The 21,392-nt window shown below is 36.7% G+C and overlaps 1 protein-coding gene across 1 annotated transcript; it reads left to right on the forward strand.

Annotated features, from left to right (window-relative positions):
• The first annotated feature begins 3,590 nt into the window (after positions 1-3,590).
• On the forward strand, positions 3,591-4,783 carry LOC129749934 (uncharacterized). Its single transcript, XM_055745065.1, has 2 exons — positions 3,591-3,707; positions 3,792-4,783. The coding sequence occupies exon 2, from the start codon at positions 3,802-3,804 to the stop codon at positions 4,240-4,242; it is 441 nt and encodes a 146-aa protein (XP_055601040.1). The 5' UTR covers positions 3,591-3,707; positions 3,792-3,801; the 3' UTR covers positions 4,243-4,783.
• The last annotated feature ends 16,609 nt before the right edge of the window (positions 4,784-21,392 follow it).

A 21,392-nucleotide genomic window follows, 5' to 3' on the forward strand; every position in this document is an offset into this window, starting at 1 on the left:
ATATGTCCTTAATGAAATTACTGCTCGGTCGAGAGACTGTGTGACAGATTGATAATAAGTATCAGGAAATCAAAAGAAATTGCGGTTCGATATCGGTTAACCACAATCGGTTCCCACATCCGACCACAAAGGCGAGTTTTTTTTTTTCATTCGTTCAGCAGAAAGCACGAAGCCATTAGATATTCGTAACCAATTCCAGCTGTAAATCTTGTTATCTCTGCGCTTCCAAGAGAAGAGGGAAATTAAATGAAACCATCAGTGGCAAACATTGCATGGGGCGGTATCGCGATACTCGAGGCAATCTGCGCCCGATATTCCGGTAAGCATTCCGGCAGCAGCCGAATACCAAAACCGGATCCCAGAACCACGATCAGCGCAAACCAGTTTTATGTTCTCGCCTTGCCTCAAAGACGTGCCAGCTTTAGAAACAAGTCATTTCAATTCCAGATATCCCATCCGGTACAATAATATCTCGGGATGGCACCCGGGAGCAATCATCTTGAATTACTAGTACATACTAAGGTAGATAAGCACGATAACCACACAGCGAGATTCCGTTCAGTGAATGCTCAACCTCAACATTTATTGCATTGATACCGGGTAGGTGGCAGGACTTGCTAAATTGTATCCCGATAACGATGAGCTTATTTTTGTTTGTTTGAATGTGGAAGTTCCTTCATTTAGTGTCAAAGCTTAGGCTACTATTCGGATGAAGTACATAATTAAGATAGCTAGCGATGTTTCGAATGCGAAATCTCATTAAAGCTATGAAGAGGTTTAAAGTTTAAGTGTCATTGATTGGATAGTTCAATCTATTTTTTTTTCTACGGTTGTCAAATAGATTGTGCAATATTTGTCTTGGCGAATGCAATATTTGTCTTGTCACAATATATGAATTTTTGCTTCATATATCTTGACTAAGAGCAAATTCACTGGTGTTGGGAAAAAGTGGTAGAAATTTTGTCACTTTTTGCACACTTCGAAAATTTTGCTATGCAAAAACATTTTCAAGATCTGTGGCCTTCAAGTTTTTCTTCAACACGTGTTGTATTTTCGCATGCTGTGATGCAAAGATAGATATATTTCTATCACATACGGCTGAAATAGAAACAGTGTTGTAAAAAAATACAACGCCCAAAAATCTTGAAAACTATTTTGCATGGTAAAATTTTCAAAATGTCAAAATTTCTACCACTTTCCTTCAACACCAGTGAACTAGCTCTAATGATGCAAAAAAGATACTATTAATGTACGTATGTATAAATTTCGTGAAAATCAGTGATTCCCAAAAAACGTTTTCGTGGAGACTCTTCGTCTTTGAGTAATTCGAACGAACAAGATGTCTCTTAAAACATTCACATATAAATTTACTGATGCTCATTATTTCGGATATCAGGTGATTCTACAATTTGTCAAATGAGGCCTTAGAGCACCTGCAACGGTTCAGGCGTAAATATTGGTTTTAAGTATACCAGTTTAAGCACAATTCGAAATTTTAGAATCGGCTAAAACACCCACTCCCCACCGGTGTAGGAGCAAATTTAAAACGGAAACACTTTCATTGCAGACACTCAATAATTGAGAATAAAAACCCCATTTTATTAGAAAAATTGCATAAGTTTTGAGTTTCACGGTTAATTGTCATAAAATTAATTCTACGAATATTCTTTTTGACAGAACAATCAACTGTTCTACCAGGATTTCATTAATTTAAAAGCAAAAATGACTACACAACGAGGAAAAAAGGTCAATTGAAACAATTCTTCAATTAATTCAATCAAATTGCTTTGAATCAATGGAATAAGGTTTTGTTAAAATGAAATGAAAAACAATATTTTTTCAAGTCATTGCTGACATTGATAAAGGAAATGAGAAATGTTTATCCCAAAGTCAAAGGAAATTTTCCTTTGATTTGTCGACATTTTTGTTTGACAAAAACTTGTTTCACTTTGGGGCCGTTCACATACCACGTGGACAACTTAGGGGGAGGAGGGGGGGGGGGTTTGGAAATGTCCACGCTTGTCCACGGAGAGGGGGGTAGGGGTTTGGGTCATGGGTGGACAAATTTACTTTCAAAATATTTTCTAAAGGTGAATTAATATTCAGATGTTTAAATCAAAATCTTAAAATGGCATACCTTTCCAGTGTAAGTTTAAACAAAAAGTAGCTACTTAAAAGAAAGTGATAAATAAGATATTAACTAACAAGTTTAAATTTTTATTATATCAGTAAATTCTTATTCGGTTTTACAAAATCAGCCATTTTTATAACAAAAAGGCAAAAAGTGGTGTTTTCTAACTGTCAAATTATAGGTATTTAAAATAAAAACTTTTCCAAATCTGTCCACGTGAACATCCGGGGAGGGAGGTAGGGGTTTGCCAAATGTCCACGCTTGTCCACGGAGGGGGAGGAGGGGGTCAAAAATCTAATTTTTCTGTCCACGTGGTATCTGAACGGCCCCTTTGTAAATTTATGTATGGATACAGAAAAATACGCTGATATTGACGAAAACTCCGAACAATCTATACGAAACTAAAAATCTCTCGATATTTCAAATAAAACAAAAATTATAGAACAAACAATAAACATTTATTTTACCTCATCGAAAAATGATTGAAATTTTTTTAAACGTTTATTTTTTTCAAATTTTAGAACGCTGACTGGATTCACAATTCGTCGAGCCCTAATGAAAAGCTTTTTATTTAATTATATTAAATTGAAAATAATGCGCCATCTATTATTTATGCTTGATATGGTTTTTATTAACATCTTTTCTCAATTTATGTATTTAACGTATAGGATGGTTGAAGCGAGAAAAACATTCAAATAATATCTCAAAAAGAAACTATTATCACACCCAATGTTACCCAAACATGTGTGAAAGAAATCATTGTTTGCTAAAATTTTCTCACCGTGAACTAAATCGGTCTGTCGTATATTTTGAAATCTTGTTCCAAATTTGCATGAATTTGGAACAAAGGTGTATAACTGTTGGGAATTTTGATATCGATAACTGTGCTAAAACAGCAATTTACGCCACCGGTGCCAGCCGGACTGTTTTAGCGTGGTCGAAAACCGTGTTTTGCACCTACCGTTGGGACAGCCCTTAGTGACAAAAGGGTATAAGTGACAAAATGGTCGATTGTGAGTTAATGATGCCAAACGATTCTTCAAATTTTAAACTATTTTTGATGATTTTTTCGTATTTTTAGAATTTTATAAACATACTTTGACATTCGAAAGAAAAATACAAATTCTCGAATAATGTATGGAAAATGGCCAAACACACAATTTAAAAGTGTGTTTTCATGCACTTATACCCTTTTGGCTCCAAGGGCCTCAAATATTACACAAAGCAATAGCAAGATTAATATTTTTCAAAGGTGTAAAATGTTTTATATGTTTACAGTGTCGGACAATAGAATAGGACCGCTCTAATGCGAAATATTCAAATCACCTTTAAACTGCCAATTCAAATATAATTATATGCGACACCTAGCGGCAAGCACTTATTGTAGTATGCCAACTTTGTATACTGCACGTTTGTTGCAATCAAAGAAACCCGTTTTTTCTACTCAACCAGAAAGCTGTCAGAGGGTGAAAAAAGTCGCGTCATAAAATAAGACCAGCTCATCCGGCATTTTCAGCGCTCGGGATTTGAAGAAGAAGTGTTGTTTTCGGTAATGTTTGTCCATTTTCGTGTCCTGGTAAGTATTTCCCATAAAATTAATCATGCAAATCATGAAAACAAACAAAAAATAAAGATTTCCTTCCTCCTACTCTGTTTTCAGCGAAAAAGCGATGGGTCGGGCACAGCACTGCACGGAGGTCCAGCGAGCGATCATTCGGAATCTGTACAAGGCTGGCAAAAGCCAACGCGAGATTGCTGACTACTTAAGAAGGTCGAAAACTTTCGTTTTTAACGCGCTTCACAGCACCGGCAAACGAGAACTGACCGGCCGCCCCCGCAAAACGACGCCGAAGGACGATTCGGCAATCAAGTGGGCCTCGCAAAAGGACCCTTTCAAATCGTTCAAGCAGATCAGAGACGAGCTGAACTTATCTGTGAGTTCCCGGACGGCTCAGCGACGGTTGACGGAGAAGGGACTGGGAGGCAAAAGTCCCCGGAAGGTGTCGATGCTGACGCCGAAGCACTTGAAGGCTCGGCTGAAGTATGCGAAGGACCACTTCGATTGGGTCGGTCCGGAAAAGGAGAGACTATGGAGAAATGTGCTATGGTAGGATGAGACCAAAGTGAACCTCAGTGAAAGAGTTGGGTCCATGCCCAACAGGAGGTAGCATCATGGTGTGGGGGTGCTTTTCTTGGTACGGGGTCCCTTGTACTGGATCGACCGGATTATGAACCAGCATCTCTACGCCCAGATACTTCGGGAAGTAATGCTGCCACACGCCGAGTGGGAGATGCCCCTAAAGTGGCAGTTCCAGCAGGACAACGACCCCAAACATACCGCTAAAACGGTTAAAAAGTGGTTCCAGGATAATAAGGTAGACGTTATTGAGTGGCCAGAACAGTCCCCAGATCTCAATCCCATAGAGAACCTATGGGAAATAGTTAAACGTAAGGTGTACACCGAAAAATCAAAAAATAAGCAGCAGCTGTGGGAGAGAATCCAGGCGGTGTGGTACGCTATCCTGGTGAGAACGTGCCAAAAGCTGGTGGAGTCGATGCCGAACCGGGTGCGAGAGGTGATGCGAAATAAGGGTTATACCACCAAGTACTAACCCTGTAAATCGATCACGGAATGAATTTCCTTTTTTTCTTATTTTTTTTACCATGAATTCTAACGCGGTCCTATTTTATGTCGCGTTATTTTAGTCAGTAAGTATGATTAAAACGCGTTTTTAAATAATGCTTATGCTTATGCTTATGATACATACACAGCCAGATCTTGTCAGCCTCCCGGTGAATAGTAAAAATACATTCACTATTCATCTTATCTAGGCCGGGCCCACTGTGCAGTATTGGACGCAGAGACGACTGGAACCAGGGGAGGAAGAAACGTGGACAACAGTACCATACGTTCCCATGGTGATTAAAACGCATTTTTAAATAAAGGACTAAAGGAAATGGTTTGATGCACTTAAATGGAAATTTTTTTCTCAAAGTTTTGTCACTTTCTGTTTTGGATTGAGCTGGGGTCTTATTCTTTTGTCTGACTAATTTTAGGATCCTGATTTAAAAATGCAATATGTTTCTTACAAAAAAGGGGTTCAATAAACTAGTAGAAACTTATGAAAAAAAAACATCAAATCAATTTGTAATTAATTATATACTTTATTTTTAAAGAAGATTTACCCCAAATTTAATTTTTGATATTTTTAAAAGTCTAGAAGCGAATCGATTTACAAATTACTTAAAATTTTGTATATTGAATACTCAAACACTTTCTTGAATGATGTCAGAAATTCAAATTTCTAAAAAAAATATATAAAATTTAGTTTTTTAAAAACGTTGTTTTTCTGAAATTAGAATATCTAACCAAGTTTAGAATCCTTGATTGAATTATGGATATTAAATTTATTAAAAATCAGCTATGCGTTTTGTTGTAGGTTTATTAGTTTACAAGCTGATCCTGTGTGCTTTGCAACACCTTGTAAAATTGATGAACATTTTAATATCGATTAGAATTTTGAAGTTGATTTCAAAATCAACTTCTTGAATTGAAAGCTGTATCTTGAGATTCCAATTTCAATACAACGAAGATAATTTAGTTAATTTGTTTTGCTGTTCCCAAAACCTGATCTAAAAGCTGCTTTGGCGGAATGGTTAGAGTTCAAGTCATCTTCGCCAATGTCCAAGAGATCGAATCTCGGTCATGTCATATACAGTGCTCTTCGCTGGGGGTTGGTGGTTTTAGCATATGGAGGATGCTAGCCATCATATCATCGAAAGATGTACACTTAGTATTAAGTTAAAAAGATTTCTTCAAAGAAACTGAAGTTTCAATGAGATCCTATATGTGTGTGTTCGAAATTCCCCTTGTTAAATAATCATGCAAACATTTCTCGTACTCAAACCCCTCCTTTGCCAAATTTTCTCCAAATTATAAAAAAAATATATGGGTGCACCATTGAAGTGCAAATTCAATTGACTGCTGGGTGCCTAGCGGGGTATTGCATGACGTCTTTTCATGTAATGCTTCGCGAGGCACGAGCAGTGATGTCAATTGAATTTATTGTTTTTTAATGCCAAAAGACATATCCCTGATAAACAGCTCATAAGATACGAAGTTTAGTCTTCGAAAAAGTTGTTCAGCGGAAAATTTTCTTTCAAGAATTTATAAATTGGCACAAAAACCATGAGCAAGCTCGGTTCCACAGAAAAAATGATGTTGATTTATTCATTGATTTATTGAATTATTCAATTTTTCCATACAAACCTTAAAGTTCATATTTACTCATGTAAACGTCACTTAAAAAATTCTTGAACGAGTTTTGAACCAAAACGAAGCTGTTTAAAAACCCCTTGGTTTGAGAAATTCAAAAATGACCCCAAATCGACTCTCACATACCAAATTTTGTGAGTTTCGCCTGATTAGTTAATCGAGTTAAGCGAAAAATTGAATGGGTGCACACCCCCATCTCTTCTTTCTATCCTCCTAATGGAAGTAGGGAGGGATTCTAAACAATCATCATCTTTTTCCGTATCCAAACATCCTCCCATGTCAAATTTGGTTCGATTTGCTTTACTTATTCTTGAGTTGTTAAAAAAATCTGTATGCGATTTTGAGATACAAAAAAAAAGGTTTTCAGTTGTATCTTGAGGCTTTCGAAAACAAATTCATTCCATTCTTGAACCTTCTTCACGATTGGCCATCACTTCTGGATACTTTACCTTACCTGGGATGCTCCAAGCATCGTCTGGCTGAAGAACGTACTACCAGAACATCCGAAATACTTCAACTCTTCCCAGAGTTTTCAATTCAGGTACTTTCCGAAACAGAAGCCTCAGGCGCTTCAAAAATTGGTTCGAAGGTTCTTGAAATTAAATCATTTGATTTTAATGCAAGGCAGCGTCCAGTTATCCCACTTCTGAAATCTGCAGGCTGCCGGTTTGAAAGACGAGATATCTTCTTATTTTTCTTCTTCTTCTTCTTCTTCTTCTTCTATCTGATCGTTGATTATTTTAATCAACCTAAGAATGGGACCGATAGCGATGACCAGATACCTATATAGCAACTCGGTTGGAGTACGACAATTGGAAACCGCCTAGCAGTCGGGCGCGATCGAAGAGAAGATTCCGAATTACATGTTCATTACTTGAAGGTTTTAGATTGTCTAACAATTATTTACCTTAGCCTGTTAAGTTATCTAAAACTTATTTAGGCCTACCTGATCCATACATTTATTGGGATCACTCTCTGGAGCCACTTTTCTATCGAAAACTGTTTTATATGTCGTTTTATGGTGGATCTACGGGGTCCGGCAATTGAAGTGCTACATTGGAACAAAAAAATAATTTGATGTAAACAAAAAATGTTTCTTTCATTTTAAATTTATTAAGAATAACTGCAAACATTTCATGTTTTCCAAATTCATAGGTACGTACGACTTATTTGTTCTTGAGCACGAGCGCATATTCTAAAACACCCGCAGACAGTCATGTCCATAAGGTTCAAAGCAGGCGAACTTTCCGATCACTTCGAGTCCCATGTTTCATATAGAAATAGGCCGCTGAATAAGAAAATGTGCTTAAATTTAAATATCTTCGGAAATATAAGGCAAAAGTAAAGTCCAGGCGATCGTTAGCAAATATCTATGAGAATATAAGAAGAAGACCGTTCATAATTGTATAGAAATTGGAAACACGCGTACTGTCAGTCCGAATCTGCCTCTTAATAATTTTTTATTTGGTTGATTATTGACACGTTATTCCCGCAAGCGTACTCGTAAGACTGCCGAACCGCCGACTCAATCGTCGTATCTTCGCTTGGTCTCTCCCTTCCCCCCAATTCACGCACACAAGCCAACGAACACGCCAGCCGCCGAGATTTTCAATCGGTCGACACCACCACGAAACGTCTATTAATGAAATTTATCAAAGTAAATGTTGAAATCTTGAGATAGGATGCTTGAAGTTTTTTGAAAAGTTCTATTGGTGGGATAAAAAGTTACGCAGGTACAAAATTTTAGGGTTGGACTGAAAAATTCGATTTCAATATAATTTTGGACGATTCAAGGGGAAAATATCCTTTCTATCCACAGATCAGTCAAAAAATATCTGACAAAAGCCATAACGAAATGAAAAAAAAAATAATTAAAATATGAATCTCTCTCTGGAGCCACTCTTTGATCTAGAACTGGCCTGTGGCAACATGTAGAACATGTTGGCCTGTGGCTGGTTTATACACAAAACAGTGGTTTAAAATTTCTAGACATTTCATATGGCGTATCAAAAATATTGATACTTATTTAACATGTTTTTTGACAATTTTTTTCGAGCTTTAATACTTTTAAATTTAAAGTCAATAGATAGTCTCTTTCAGCTGTGGCTTTGTAATGGTGTTCAACGATTGTTTGACATCCAGATAATAATGGTTTAAAACGGACCCGAAACCGCGTTAAATTAAATGAATTCAATCCACGCGCGAAACAATGGGACGATGATTTAAACAATGATTACCGCTATCAGATCACTCAATTACCTCTCCTCGTTGATGACCCGAGCACGAAATTTCACCGGCACATGGACGAATGACTGACGACTATCTGCTTAACGAGTAAACTATAAATTTCGACACCGAAAACTCGTTATCAAAAGCCAATAAATCACCATTACCCACGAAAAAAGGGAATTGCGGATTGCCAAAATATGTAGGTAGAGGTGACGTATCTCGCGCTCGTTTGGCAGTTTGCTGCTGCTGCGGTGGGAATTCCTGGCCGGGTTTGTGGATGGCACCATGCTATGTAATCTTGGCGGTTCCCAGACTTTGCCTCGGCGCGGCATTCCTCGGCATTGGATTGCGGCGAATGACAAATTTGCATTTGATTGACTATTCCCCATCTTTATGTTGCTTTATGTATGTATTTTTTGTGCTCTCTTTCTCATGTTTTCCCACTCGACTCGACTCGTTGATATCGGTTGCGTGTGATGCTCGCTCGTGTCTTCGTCGCTAGCTAAACGCCATGGGCGATGGATGACATCCGGTGGGAATCGACATTTTCCCACAGAAATATCCCAAACAGCATCCCAGCCATCGACAACAACAACAACAACAACGGGAAGGTAGGATTATTTTTCTTTCCGCTATTGAAATCATCATTTCTCGTCCTGGTAAACTCTATTCGAGCTGATGAAAATGTGAAGTCGAAAGGATGGATGCTGTACCAATACACAATTTAAGATTATTTTCGACGATGATGATCATGATATTGATAATATATTTGCTTTAAAATAAATGATGATTGGAGTTTTGTCTGGTGGATTAGCTTTTCTCGCATCGATGGTTATCGAATATGATTAAATTCAATTCCATACAAATAGAGAGACAGATAGAACGATTCTTATTTATAGTTCAACAATTTTTGTTCTCGATTGAAAGGAGATACTTTCAAGGTTCACATCAGATTATGATTGTTTGCAAACAGAATGAACTAACTAAAGAAATGACAAGAGATACCAGAGGCCTATCTTATATTCTGTTCAGTTTTAATCTGGAGATGGATATAGATGCTAGAAAAGGTCGCAGGGGGTACATTTCATAGAAACAAAAGTCTTTCAAAACAGTTTCTTCGTCTGTTGATAGATAATAAAACAAATCACATTCCATCGCCATCATAATCATCACCAAGAGGAATTGTGCCATGATCTATAAATCAGCACCGGCATAAAAGTTTTCTCTAGCAGCGGGATCCAAACCAACCAAGAAACTGTCTCTATCTGAGAGAGAAACCACCGCCATGAGGCGAGACCAGGGTAACCTTTACATGCTTGAAGCTCGAATAAATAAGTCATGATTTGTCAATAAAATTGTTGACACTTTCTCAGCTTGCTCGTGCAAGAAGATGTGTTGAAATGTATGAAATTATTCAACAGGAGAAAAAAGTGTTACGCAGAAAAACTCCTCGCAAAGTCGTAACTATCGAACGACATTCTGTGAGCGCACGTCATCGTCGAATCAACGTCATTTCGGTTGATTACTGTTGCTCAGACTAGAATATCTATTTTTCTAGTGAGGTTGTGAAACCCACAGAATATTGTAGAATATCCACCAAGCAAGCCAAAAAAAAGTATTGCTTTTACCGTTTTAAGAGTTAAGTTATTTTCGTATGCAGTAGGCATTGACTAGTCTGCATCCCTGCGTTCTTTCCAACGTCCACTAAATTTAGACTTATTTTTGTTTTGAGAATTGAATTATTGCAGAAATCGAATTCTTAAAGTGTTGATAACAGATGTCTGAAAGTGGGCGATATCGGAGTTGAGCTGGAGGAATGATTGGTGAAGAGCATGAATGATAAATAAGCTTTTTAAACGGCTACAGTGGACGTGAAAAAGATTTGAAATCTCAAAGATAAAATTGTGTTTGGTTATGTTCTACTGCTTTAGTGACGCTGTTGGTTTTTTAGGGTTCCTGTTATAAAACCTACTACAACAGAGAAGTTCAATAGGAAAGTGTTGACTTGAAGATAGACACCCTGAAGAAGACATTTTACAAGCAATTAAAAGTCTAACTGCCGGAACCGAAGATGAACACTATGAGAACAACTCACTGAAAACCATCGACGGAGGAGGATGCATCATTTGTGTGAGGTCACTCTCACCCAACACAACCCAAATGGTATGGTCTCTGAACCTGTTCGGGATGCTTCTGCCAAATCTATTGTTGAAATGGATCGAAATCTATACGCTACAAGCGGAAGCTTTAGTGGGCCGATTATCATAATATTTTTTCTACAAATGTGAATATTTTATTTATTTTAACACATAGGTAACAACGCTCGAATCAGAGGCCCCCAAAACGGAATCCGACTCTATTAATTGTGTTTGTTCTGCAGCTTCTCGCGTTCGTTACACCGCAACATGCAACAGCAACAAATAATATTGATTTCCCTGTCACCGGAATAATCCGGATTAGCCGCACGGATTACCACCTGACCAGTGGTACTTTGTCTGGCCGACGAGCAACATTTGCAAATACTTAGTACATAGCGCGCCGAAGCTGGTCAGCGATGAAGGAAGCTACCGGAATCACTTGGAGTGGGGAGCGGGTGGACAGCAGCATTAAAATAAGCTGTAAAGCGTTACAGAACGGTTTATGATAAGCCTGGCCAGTGGCCAGTGCCCACTACAGTAACTGTGCTTACATATAATCTGGGTAATAATGGAATGAGTTAATGATTTGCTGTATGTAAACTCACTACAGTTCCATTAAGCATTTATTCTGAGAATTGAGTTCAAGTGGTGTTGGACTTTAGTTTTCAACATCGACTATCATCATTTAGGATGAAAGTGTAGGCTCTATTTTCCTGTTTGTTTGGATAACGTGCCGTTTAAAACCTACCCCTTTTCTGAAATGTGTCTATTTAGTCGTTTTCCAACCACTATCTAATATAAAGGAAAGACTTTCTACGTGATACATTTTTTCCTGAATTTTAATCAGAAACCACAAAAACGTTATAAATGAATTTTAAATAAATTAGCTAATAATTAAATACAGAGACGGAATCACGCCAAATCGACACGAAGTTGGCATGACCCTCTCAGAATTCAATGAAACTTTGTGGACATACAGGTCTCACCTAGTAAAGCAACTTGGCAAGCTTAGTTTTCCCAAAAATTATCTAGACTAACATTTGGAAAGGGCCAAACTTTTCAGGAATAAATTTTATAAACATTTTTGGTTTGAAAATGACAATTCCTTCACAAATGTGGTTCATGAGAGAGTTTTTGAAAAATTATTGAATTTTTTTAAAAAACATATTGATTTTTTTAAATCCTACACTGAGAAAAATGGATTTCAAAAACTTAAACTCAATTTCCCAAAAAATGGCATCTCAAAAACTTTTTTTTTTCTATCATGTAATTGATTTTTTCATTGTAGATTGTAGATTCCAACATTGAATCCAAAAAATTTATTGTACTAATTTCCAAGAAATCTGAGCTTCGATTGTAATAATTGAAGGCAAAAGTAAATAGAAATCCTACTCTGAAAAAAATTCCAACCTAAATCTTAAAGTCGATTTAAAAAATTGCCATCTCAGAACTCGATGATTTTTTTTGTGGTGGGAAGTAGGTTAAAGTATCGATTTAGTTTTTTTCAGTTTTTTCTAGGTTTACACAATAATCATGTGCAGTATTTTTCAGAATTTTATATCAAAATCAAATGTTCGTTTTTCAACATCAAACGAACATTTTTTTTTCACTTTAGCACATTTTTTGGACCTTAAAGTTTGCGTTGCCTTATTTAAAAGCTCATGCAAAGATCTCGTTTTTGACAGCCATTTTTTTTTTGTTGTCAAGTTAAAATTGAATAATCCACCAATAAACAGCATCATCATTTTGTCTTTAGAAATCATTCAATTCATTTGCAGCAAAACTGCTTGAATTTGAAGGAATGTGATGAATAATTTTTAATAAGGAGCCCAATATTACCAGATTTCCATTGCTTTTAAGGACGTGAAAGACCTCAAAGGACTCCACAATTTATTTTAAACATTTATCTTACTCTGGTAATTTTTCTCGAATTTAGACGAACGAATGTCAGATTTCGCACAATTGACCGTGCACAGTCATCTCGGAATAAGCTTCACACAAATAGCACGACTGGAAAACTCATGCTTTATGGATTAGGGAAACCATTTATATTTTGAAAAGAATCGTCAAAACGTCACTCATTTGCGCATTAAGGCTTTGAGTTGATGGGCATGTGCACATGGAGGCAAAATAGAAAAGAAATATTTCAAATATAAAACTTTAATTAAACAAATCAGCTAACCATTAAGGGTTTTATTTGGCGGATTCCATCCTTAGCTTCGAATTTGCAAGTCGTTTATTTACCTCTTTAAATTACAAAACTTTGGAAACCATGGCTACGTTAGCTGCAACGCTGATGTTGAAAATAAGTTTTTTTTTGTGATTTTTCAGCGCTAATTTTCTGTTGAAATTCGATTGATGGTGAAAAAAAAAAAACTATCAATCAAATAAATCAAATGTCACTTAAGTTGATGTAATTTAAAAAAAAAGTTCAGTTCGATTATTTCGATTTTCGATAATCTCCCATCTAAGGACTAATGCTTCGAATTGAATTGGTCATTTAAACAGTATATATATTACTTTTCAATTTGTGATTTACGCATAATGAACAACTAATTTAGATTCATTAATTTGTTCAACACGTTAGGAGATGAAAATGTTAAAAATTTAGACATGTAGGATTTGAACAACTAAGAAAAAATACATGTCATTTTTCAAAAAGTTTTCGAAAACTAGCTCCTGTCGAAATCTAGAGGGCAAAAATTTTTCTATGCTTTTTCTTATGAAAAACGAAAAACAAATGTTTTGGGTGTATATTGATAAAACTTTATAAGAAGGAGATCATTATAGTAATTCATTGACTCTGGGCATATTTAAAAATGCCCAGGAGGAGATGAAAATGTTAAAAATTTAGACATGTAGGATTTGAACAACTAAGAAAAAATACATGTCATTTTCCAAAAAGTTTTCGAAAACTAGCTCCTGTCGAAATCTAGAGGGCAAAAATTTTTCTATGCTTTTTCTTATGAAAAACGAAAAACAAATGTTTTGGGTGTATATTGATAAAACTTTATAAGAAGGAGATCATTATAGTAATTCATTGACTCTGGGCATATTTAAAAATAAGAACTAACATAAAACATATTATCGCAATATTTGCAGATGGTGGAGGTCTCCGTTTGATCGACTTTTATGGAGCGTCTAACTAAGTCTCAATAAAAATGACAAGATGCTTTGAGTTCACATAAACATTTTATTTCCATAATAACAACAATTATAATATTAAAATTTTTTGCATGCATTTACTTTATTTTGTTGCCTTATAAAATAATTAAAAATTTTAAGGTTATCTTCAGAACTGGATAACCTATTAGCAGAAATTTGGTGTCTATTTATAGGTACAAACGGCCATACAGCAAGCATCCAACCCAAACTTCTCCTTAAAGTTACATAAGCTGTCAAAATTCTTTTTATTTTTATAATGTGCTGCTCCATCAGACATGACATAAATTTTGGAGAAATTCATGGATTGCTTTATGAAATGCATCAATTTGGATATGAACAATTGTATTACTGTTGTATCATGGGTCATAAAACTTAAGTTTTCTAACTTTCCGTTTTTCTCTAGTAAACTTCAAACGGGTGTATTGTTGCTTGAGAATTATTCCAATAATATTTCTGTACAGTATTTTGAATAACAAAAGAATAGTTCTCAGAAAGTAAAAAATAACAATTATTTCACACTTTGTTTTTTGTCATGGAGAAATAAAGACTGTTTTGTTCAAATTAGATCAAGTGTTATCAGTTTATCAAGTTTTTCAAAAAATATAGGTCAAATTCATTCAATGATTTCACTTAAGTAACTAATTACAGCGGTCTATGAATAGCCACTGTTGAAAAATGACATCTTGTAAGCGTCAGATAACACTTCCATCGAGGTTGTAGTGATTTGTCGCGGGTAATTGTAGTTTTTAAATATCGCAGTGAGGGAAAATGATGGGTGATGGTTTTCCCCGAATAATGTAGTCTTCAAAGCCGACGACAGCGCCACAAGCCACCAGTATGCAGCCACAAAGCTTCAGCACCTGACAACCAGAGGGCCATCTATGGTAACCCGCGCTGCTTGGTAACCATCCCGATCGGTAGCGACGCCCGACGAGTTCACGAAGGCGAACGATCGTGTCCGCCACAATGGGAGAGCAACGACCTATACTCGCGGTTCAAGGCCAGACAAAGGCGGCTTCCTGGTGCTGGCTCACTTCGATTAGTACTACGAAACTGTGAAGTACAAAGTGCACGACACATCCAGCACACAAAACCCATATCTAAGTGATAAAAGCCAGACACCAGGTAAGCCAGGAGACGCCGAACCGCCATTTTGTTCCTTTCCGGAACACTAACGCCTGATTCATCAACAGGACCCCTAAGTCTTTGGCCAAAAGCAACCATTTGGCGGGACGAAAGTCAACCTGGTCCCTGAACCCTGGTCCTGAATCGGCCTTGGTATTTAGTCCCGGTCGTCACGGATAGCAGATATCTGCCGGACGGTCACACGTCGAAGGTTGTTGTCGATACCGTACTACGAAACTTTCGGATCGACCAACCAGCTCTCCAACCCGCTCATTCGTCCTCGCCGTGGAGATTCACGGAAGGAAAATCCCGGTTCCCGGCCGGAATTGGACCGACAGAGTAGTTGGTCAGCAGTAGCATCACCATCGCCGTAGATCCGCCATCTTCCAAACAGCGACAACCAGGGCTTGGCCCTTAAAGGTACCGTAACCATCTGGTCATTCTAGTTTGCGCAATTAAGGTAGAATTGTTGTGGCAATTGTTTAATAAAGGTAGAGAAGTGCATAAGAGGGGATTTCCTGATCTTTGAGTTCGAACTCCCTGCGATTTCCTTTGGTAAGCGAGCCGCCCTGAGGCCTAATAAAGGGAGTCCCTGTAACGCCGGTGGGGTGGTAGGTTTTAAACTTACAATCTTCTTATCCAGTTTCTTCAAATAGTATTTAAATTTTATTCTCTATAGTTTCCCTTGAAACACATTCTTTACATGTGTAGTAGAAGCAATCATCTGTCCTAGTAAAATCATTGCAATGTAATTTATTCATTATATCATTCCGGGAAACAGTCTTTAAAGCAATTTTCATTAGCTTAAAATTTTCGTGTATTGTACAGACACAGACGTAATGCGTACCGGTATTATCCAAAAGTATGCATTTTTTAGGTCTCAACTGAGTGAAATAAGTGAACCCAATATAAATTTTATTAAATTTTTCTTTTCAAGCTTCAGGTAATCTAAAATATTTATTTTCAATCAAAAAAAAATTACACCAATGCAATAAGCTATTAGTTTTAAATTAAAGTTATATACTCAAAAAATATTTTAAATCAGTATGGACTTAAAAAAAACGAACACAAACACAAAAAGGATCTCAATGAAATTTGATGTTTCCTCGAAGAGATTCCTTTTTCTCAACTCTAAGCGTACAACTTTCGAGGATATGATGGCTAGCATCTTGCGAATGCTAAAACCACCAACCCACAAAAAGTGTACTATGCGTGTCGTGACAGGGATTTGATCTCCTACCCGCTGGCTTAGAGACTTGAAGGCTATCCTCTACGCCACGGGCTGCGGCAATCATTTTGTGTAAGAATTGTAATTTAAGAGCTTAATGTTTTCATAAGAAATTGGTCTGAAAAGTTTGGCAGTTTTGAGGACGATACACACACAAAGTTTTATTCAATTCTGAGAGGGTCATGCCAGATACTGTGTCGAGTTGATGCGAAATACGTCCAAATCCCTAAACTATGAGTTTTTAATCCGAACTCAAAGCAAATTAGCGAAAAAAAAACTCAGGATTCATCAGAATGAAGAGCTTAATTAAGGGTTTGATTTTCACCAAAGAAACTTAAATGCTAAGATTTGTTGTCTTATTGGAAGTGAAGTTGAGTATTTGGACTGTGAGTTGTAACACTTCCAAAAACGTTCGGGAAACACAATACTTATTGGCACAATAAAAAACAAAGTTTTCTCTCTAACGAACATTTAATGAAAACTTAAAATGCGTAATTCACTTTTTTTAATGTTTTGCTGATTGTTGTAGTGTCTTTCACTGTAAATATTGTTTAATTTAGATGAAACGAATAGAAACGGGATTTCGGAAAATCGACCACCCCTCCCCCTTTATCCTGCCTTGGATATCACGCTGAATGAATTGTTTACTAAAACGCATATTCTTAAAATAGGTTAATGTATTTAATTTTTTTTAAACTTTTCTAGTCACTCCTCTTTCGATTCAATCTCAGGTGTTCGAAGGATAATTGATCCCTCTTTTTTGTAGTGACATGAAAAAGCAATTTCAATAATATTGAAAAGAAAACTTTTCCCATCATTCGTCAGAGTCAAATGATGATGGTGTTTTTTTTCGTTTTTGATTCCAAGGAATTACAATATTTTTCAGCTGCCCTGTCAAAAAGCTCAGAAAGTTTTGATTACTTACGTTTCTTCGAATGAAAATTGTTTTCCTTATGATCAGGGGTTGGCGTTATTCCAACTAGATACATGATTAAATTTAACAGAGATGCTAAAAAAATTACAGCTTTAAGTAATGAAAAATATGCAAAATTTTCATCAGTAAAAACGAAAAGCGGGTTTTTTTTATCTTCGGTAAAGTTTTCCGAAGCAGAAAAGTGTGATGAAATTATCAATAAGAATATTGATGAGGGAAAACATGAATGAAAGGAACTATGTGCCGGACCAAAAAGGTTAGAAAAAAGCAAAAAAACCCTGCACTGGGTAAACTTTTGAAGGCGGGTCTGAACAAATCCCTGCCGTTCGGTGTTTACTCTTCGATAGGTTCGTTCACAGATAACGCAAAGTATAGTTCCGAAACGCCTTGCAAGGGGACCAAGTTTTCGTCGTTCGTGAATGGTTTCATTTTATCCCATTAATTTTCCTATAGCTTTGTTTCGGGGAACGAAGGCAATTACTGCCAAAACTTTACTATTGTGTGTGGTTTAGTTAATCACGATGTTTTAATGCTCGTTCATCGGTACTCACTGCTTTAATGAGGTGATGAAATTTACGGAGTTCCGTGCACTGTTCTTTAAAACATAAATAAAGTATGTGTATAGACTTATGCGAAACATATCTATAGGTAGGTATATATAATCCTTCTGCAGTCGGCTCTCAATTTTATTATTTTTGCTCGATTGTCAGTGCCCTTGTGCGTTATGATTGCTTTTTTTTGCAATGATTAATGGTTAATACGCAACCCTACACACCGGCGAATATACATATGCCCCGATCGCTGAAGTTCACCAAGTCATTACACTTCATAACACAACTCACGCCGGCATGCCCCCTCGGCACACCAAAGAGAATGTCGAGAAAGGTTTTGGTCATCAAAAGCTTTCGGTTACAGCATCCACAGGACGCGTGAAAACAAGTTGGGAAAAACACCACCATCAGACATTCAAGACTCTTCTGCTTCTCGGTTCCAATCCTCGAGGACAAACATGAAGTCTGTCAAATTTTCCGAGATTTAGCTGCTTCCGTCTCGTCTGGGATGTTGTGCGGCACTCATTTTCCACCCACGAAAACACCAAAGTGTTCACTGAGTGGGTAACTCATTTCCACTGGAAGTCGTGAGTGCGTTTTGAATTTTCCTAGCAAATAAAACTGGCTGCCTGGTTTGTTGTCAGTTGCCAGGTGCCTTTCGTTGTGGAAGGTTTCTGCTGCCAGTTTAAACTTACCTCGTACGAAAAATACCGATGTTTCCGATCAGTTCTTCGCGCAATGCAAACTAATCGATCCTAAAATGAAAATAAAAAAAAATTAAAATAACATATATTGATGACAGAAAACGACAGACCACGGAGTCAAAGCAAGATTTGGCAAATCCAGTCGGCCTTGAAATTTTGCTCCGACCTTTTTCCTACCCTAGTAGGCCCAAGTTCAATGTTCTATCAGCCGTGATAATGATGAAAAATTACTTTGCTTGGCTTTGGGCGTTGGAGAAAAGCGAGCCTCCCTTCGGCGTTCGGAGATGAGCTCCCGGATTTTTATTATTATGAACTGACGATTTACTCGCGATGGTTTCTGTGTGTATGAGCTTTAAGTTGACAGGTTCGTCGGACTGAATGGTTTATTTAATTCCACAAAACATATGAAGCGGTTCTAATATAATTTTAATTGCATGTTTGTTCTATTGCGGATCAAACCTTCATTTTCTATGAAAAATAAGTACCGTAACATGGGGTGAATCAGGGCCATTTTTGGACTGTTTTCCCAATATTTCTTGCAAATCCTCCAGTTTTAGCATCTGGTTTTTTTTAGATGGTGTATTTTGTTGACCTTAACCAACATAATCGAAGAAAAAAAAAGTTTTTACTACCAATTTTTAAACAAAAATTTTTGTTCACAGTTTTTTATTTATTGAGAATCTCGTGTACTTAGAAATTGTTGAACAATAAAATTGCGTTCATGTTGGCTTCCATCATTAAAACCGCAAATCAGTGCATATTTTTTTCGCTTTGCGGATTTATTTTTGTTTCACCAATCCCCAGTAATCAGCCACCCTTATACTCAAATAAATTGTTATGGTGGTGCCAATTCCGAGGCAAAAAAAACTCAATTAAAATTGAGATTTTTATTTCTAAACTTCTAGTAAAAGCTGAAAGCCCTATTTTTCTAGGATCATCTAAAAAGTTAATTTTTTTAATTCTAAATTATTTTCCAAAATTTTATTCAGGCAACATAATGTAAATTGCTTTCACGCAATAAATCATGTAATATTTTGGTCAAGAAGAAAAACTTATTAGTGGATTGCTTGATATTTGGATCACAACAATTTTTCCAATTTGTGTCCCGATTCACCTCCATGTCCCTATTTTACCCCATTTTACGGTACTCATATTTCATCGGAACATCAATTCTCATTGGTGCGGTCTGTGAGCGCAGAATTGTTGTCTGACATGTTTGATTGGATTAATGTGCAAACAATTCTCGTTTAATTGCAGCAACTCATAAATCAAGTCTTCATCCATATCACAAGGATGTATTCAACCATAAATTTGCATTAAATTAAAAAAAAAGTCATTCAGTGGTTTTCCATTTTAACTTTCATTAGAATGAAATACTTTTGATATGAGCTTTTTTTTTTAGTTTTCGCCAGTTTATTATTAGTTTTTGGAAATCAAAAATTCCAATTTAATTCTGGAATGAATGTAGAAAATAATATTCATAGGTAGTTGGCACAAGATTTTATTCGTTTTTATAATGATTTAATTTTAGGTAACATGAAATTCTAGAGATAAATGTATTTATATAGAATTCAAAAAAGGGTGAATAGACAGGCTTTAGTGCGCCAATAGAAGAAAGCTTTATTGAAATTTTAGAATAGAGGGATGTTTATTAAGAGGTCCTTTGAATTTTAGCGCCTTTGCTCTACACCAACTTCCTATGCATTAGAAATTGAAGAACAGAATTTTCATGTATAGAGAAGCCCGGTGGTTCGAGCACACACGCGATTTGTCCTCTTCTACGGTGCGTTTTTTTTCACATTTTTTCAATCGAAGCAACCCAATTTTTCTCCATGGTAGATTGTTTAAATCTAGCTCGGGGGAAAACATAAGGCAGAAACACAATACAGCGTCGAACGTCGCGTCGCGTCAGCTGTCAACGCCGTCGTCGAGTACTAAAACGCTGACGCGACGCAACCGACGATTTCTGCATCACAATACAGCGTCAAGAAACATAGCAACCAAAAGTTTGTTTTGATTCGATGCATTGGCGGATGTCGAAATTTTCGGTTCGGTTTTTCGGAATTCTTTTATTTCAGGAGAAATACATTTGACAAGCGAAATAGAAGCCGATTATTTCCAACCAGTTCCGTTGATGATATTTTGATTGTGACGGTATCACAGCCACAGACGCAGCACCTCGGCAAGGTTTGTAGTATAAGAACCTCCAAACGCAGAAGACTTCATCCAATGATACATTGCTCGATGGTTAGCCTCAAATTCAATCCTCCTGCCGGATGTGGATGGACAGACCCTCCACCGGTAACAGCCGCTTAAGAACGATGGTAAAAGGATAGTGTGATTGCACCGAAGGCAGACAGTACAACATTCACTGAAAAAGGTTTTTTGTTTTAAATTATGAATATAAAACTCGGCACAAAAAAAACCAATATTTTTCGAGAAACAGTAGGAGTTCTATATCCGAATCATTATGATTAAGAGAAGAATCCGACTATTGTAGAAAAGAAAAAAAAGGAGGATTTTTATGGTTTGAGTCAATTATTTATGATTTCATCATGATGTAAATCAAAATTTAATGAGAGACATAAATATCAACGATGTTATTCATCAAATTTGTAAAATCGGGAATAAAAAATTACTATGATTTTATTTTTCATTATATTTGTGTCAAACTGACAAAAAAACATCAAAAAGAAATATTTAAAACCCTGCTGACGCGCTAGAATTTCGATTTCTTTCAAAACATAAACGTTGACGCTGGAGAACGCTGCTGTTTAGAACAAGTCTCGCGTTTTAGTACTATGCTGTCACTGACGCGACGCACCATTGTGATGGCTCAAATGAAAAATTGTATCCCCAAAATGAAATGTCAAAGCGACGCTGACGCGACGCGACGTTCGACGCTGTATTG

This window comes from Uranotaenia lowii, chromosome 2, assembly GCF_029784155.1.
Source record: "Uranotaenia lowii strain MFRU-FL chromosome 2, ASM2978415v1, whole genome shotgun sequence".
NCBI lineage: Eukaryota > Metazoa > Arthropoda > Insecta > Diptera > Culicidae > Uranotaenia > Uranotaenia lowii.

Excerpts from the sequence above, each read along its gene's own strand:
- LOC129749934 (XM_055745065.1), top strand. The coding sequence starts at position 3,802 with ATGGGTCGGGCACAGCACTGCACGGAGGTCCAGCGAGCGATCATTCGG.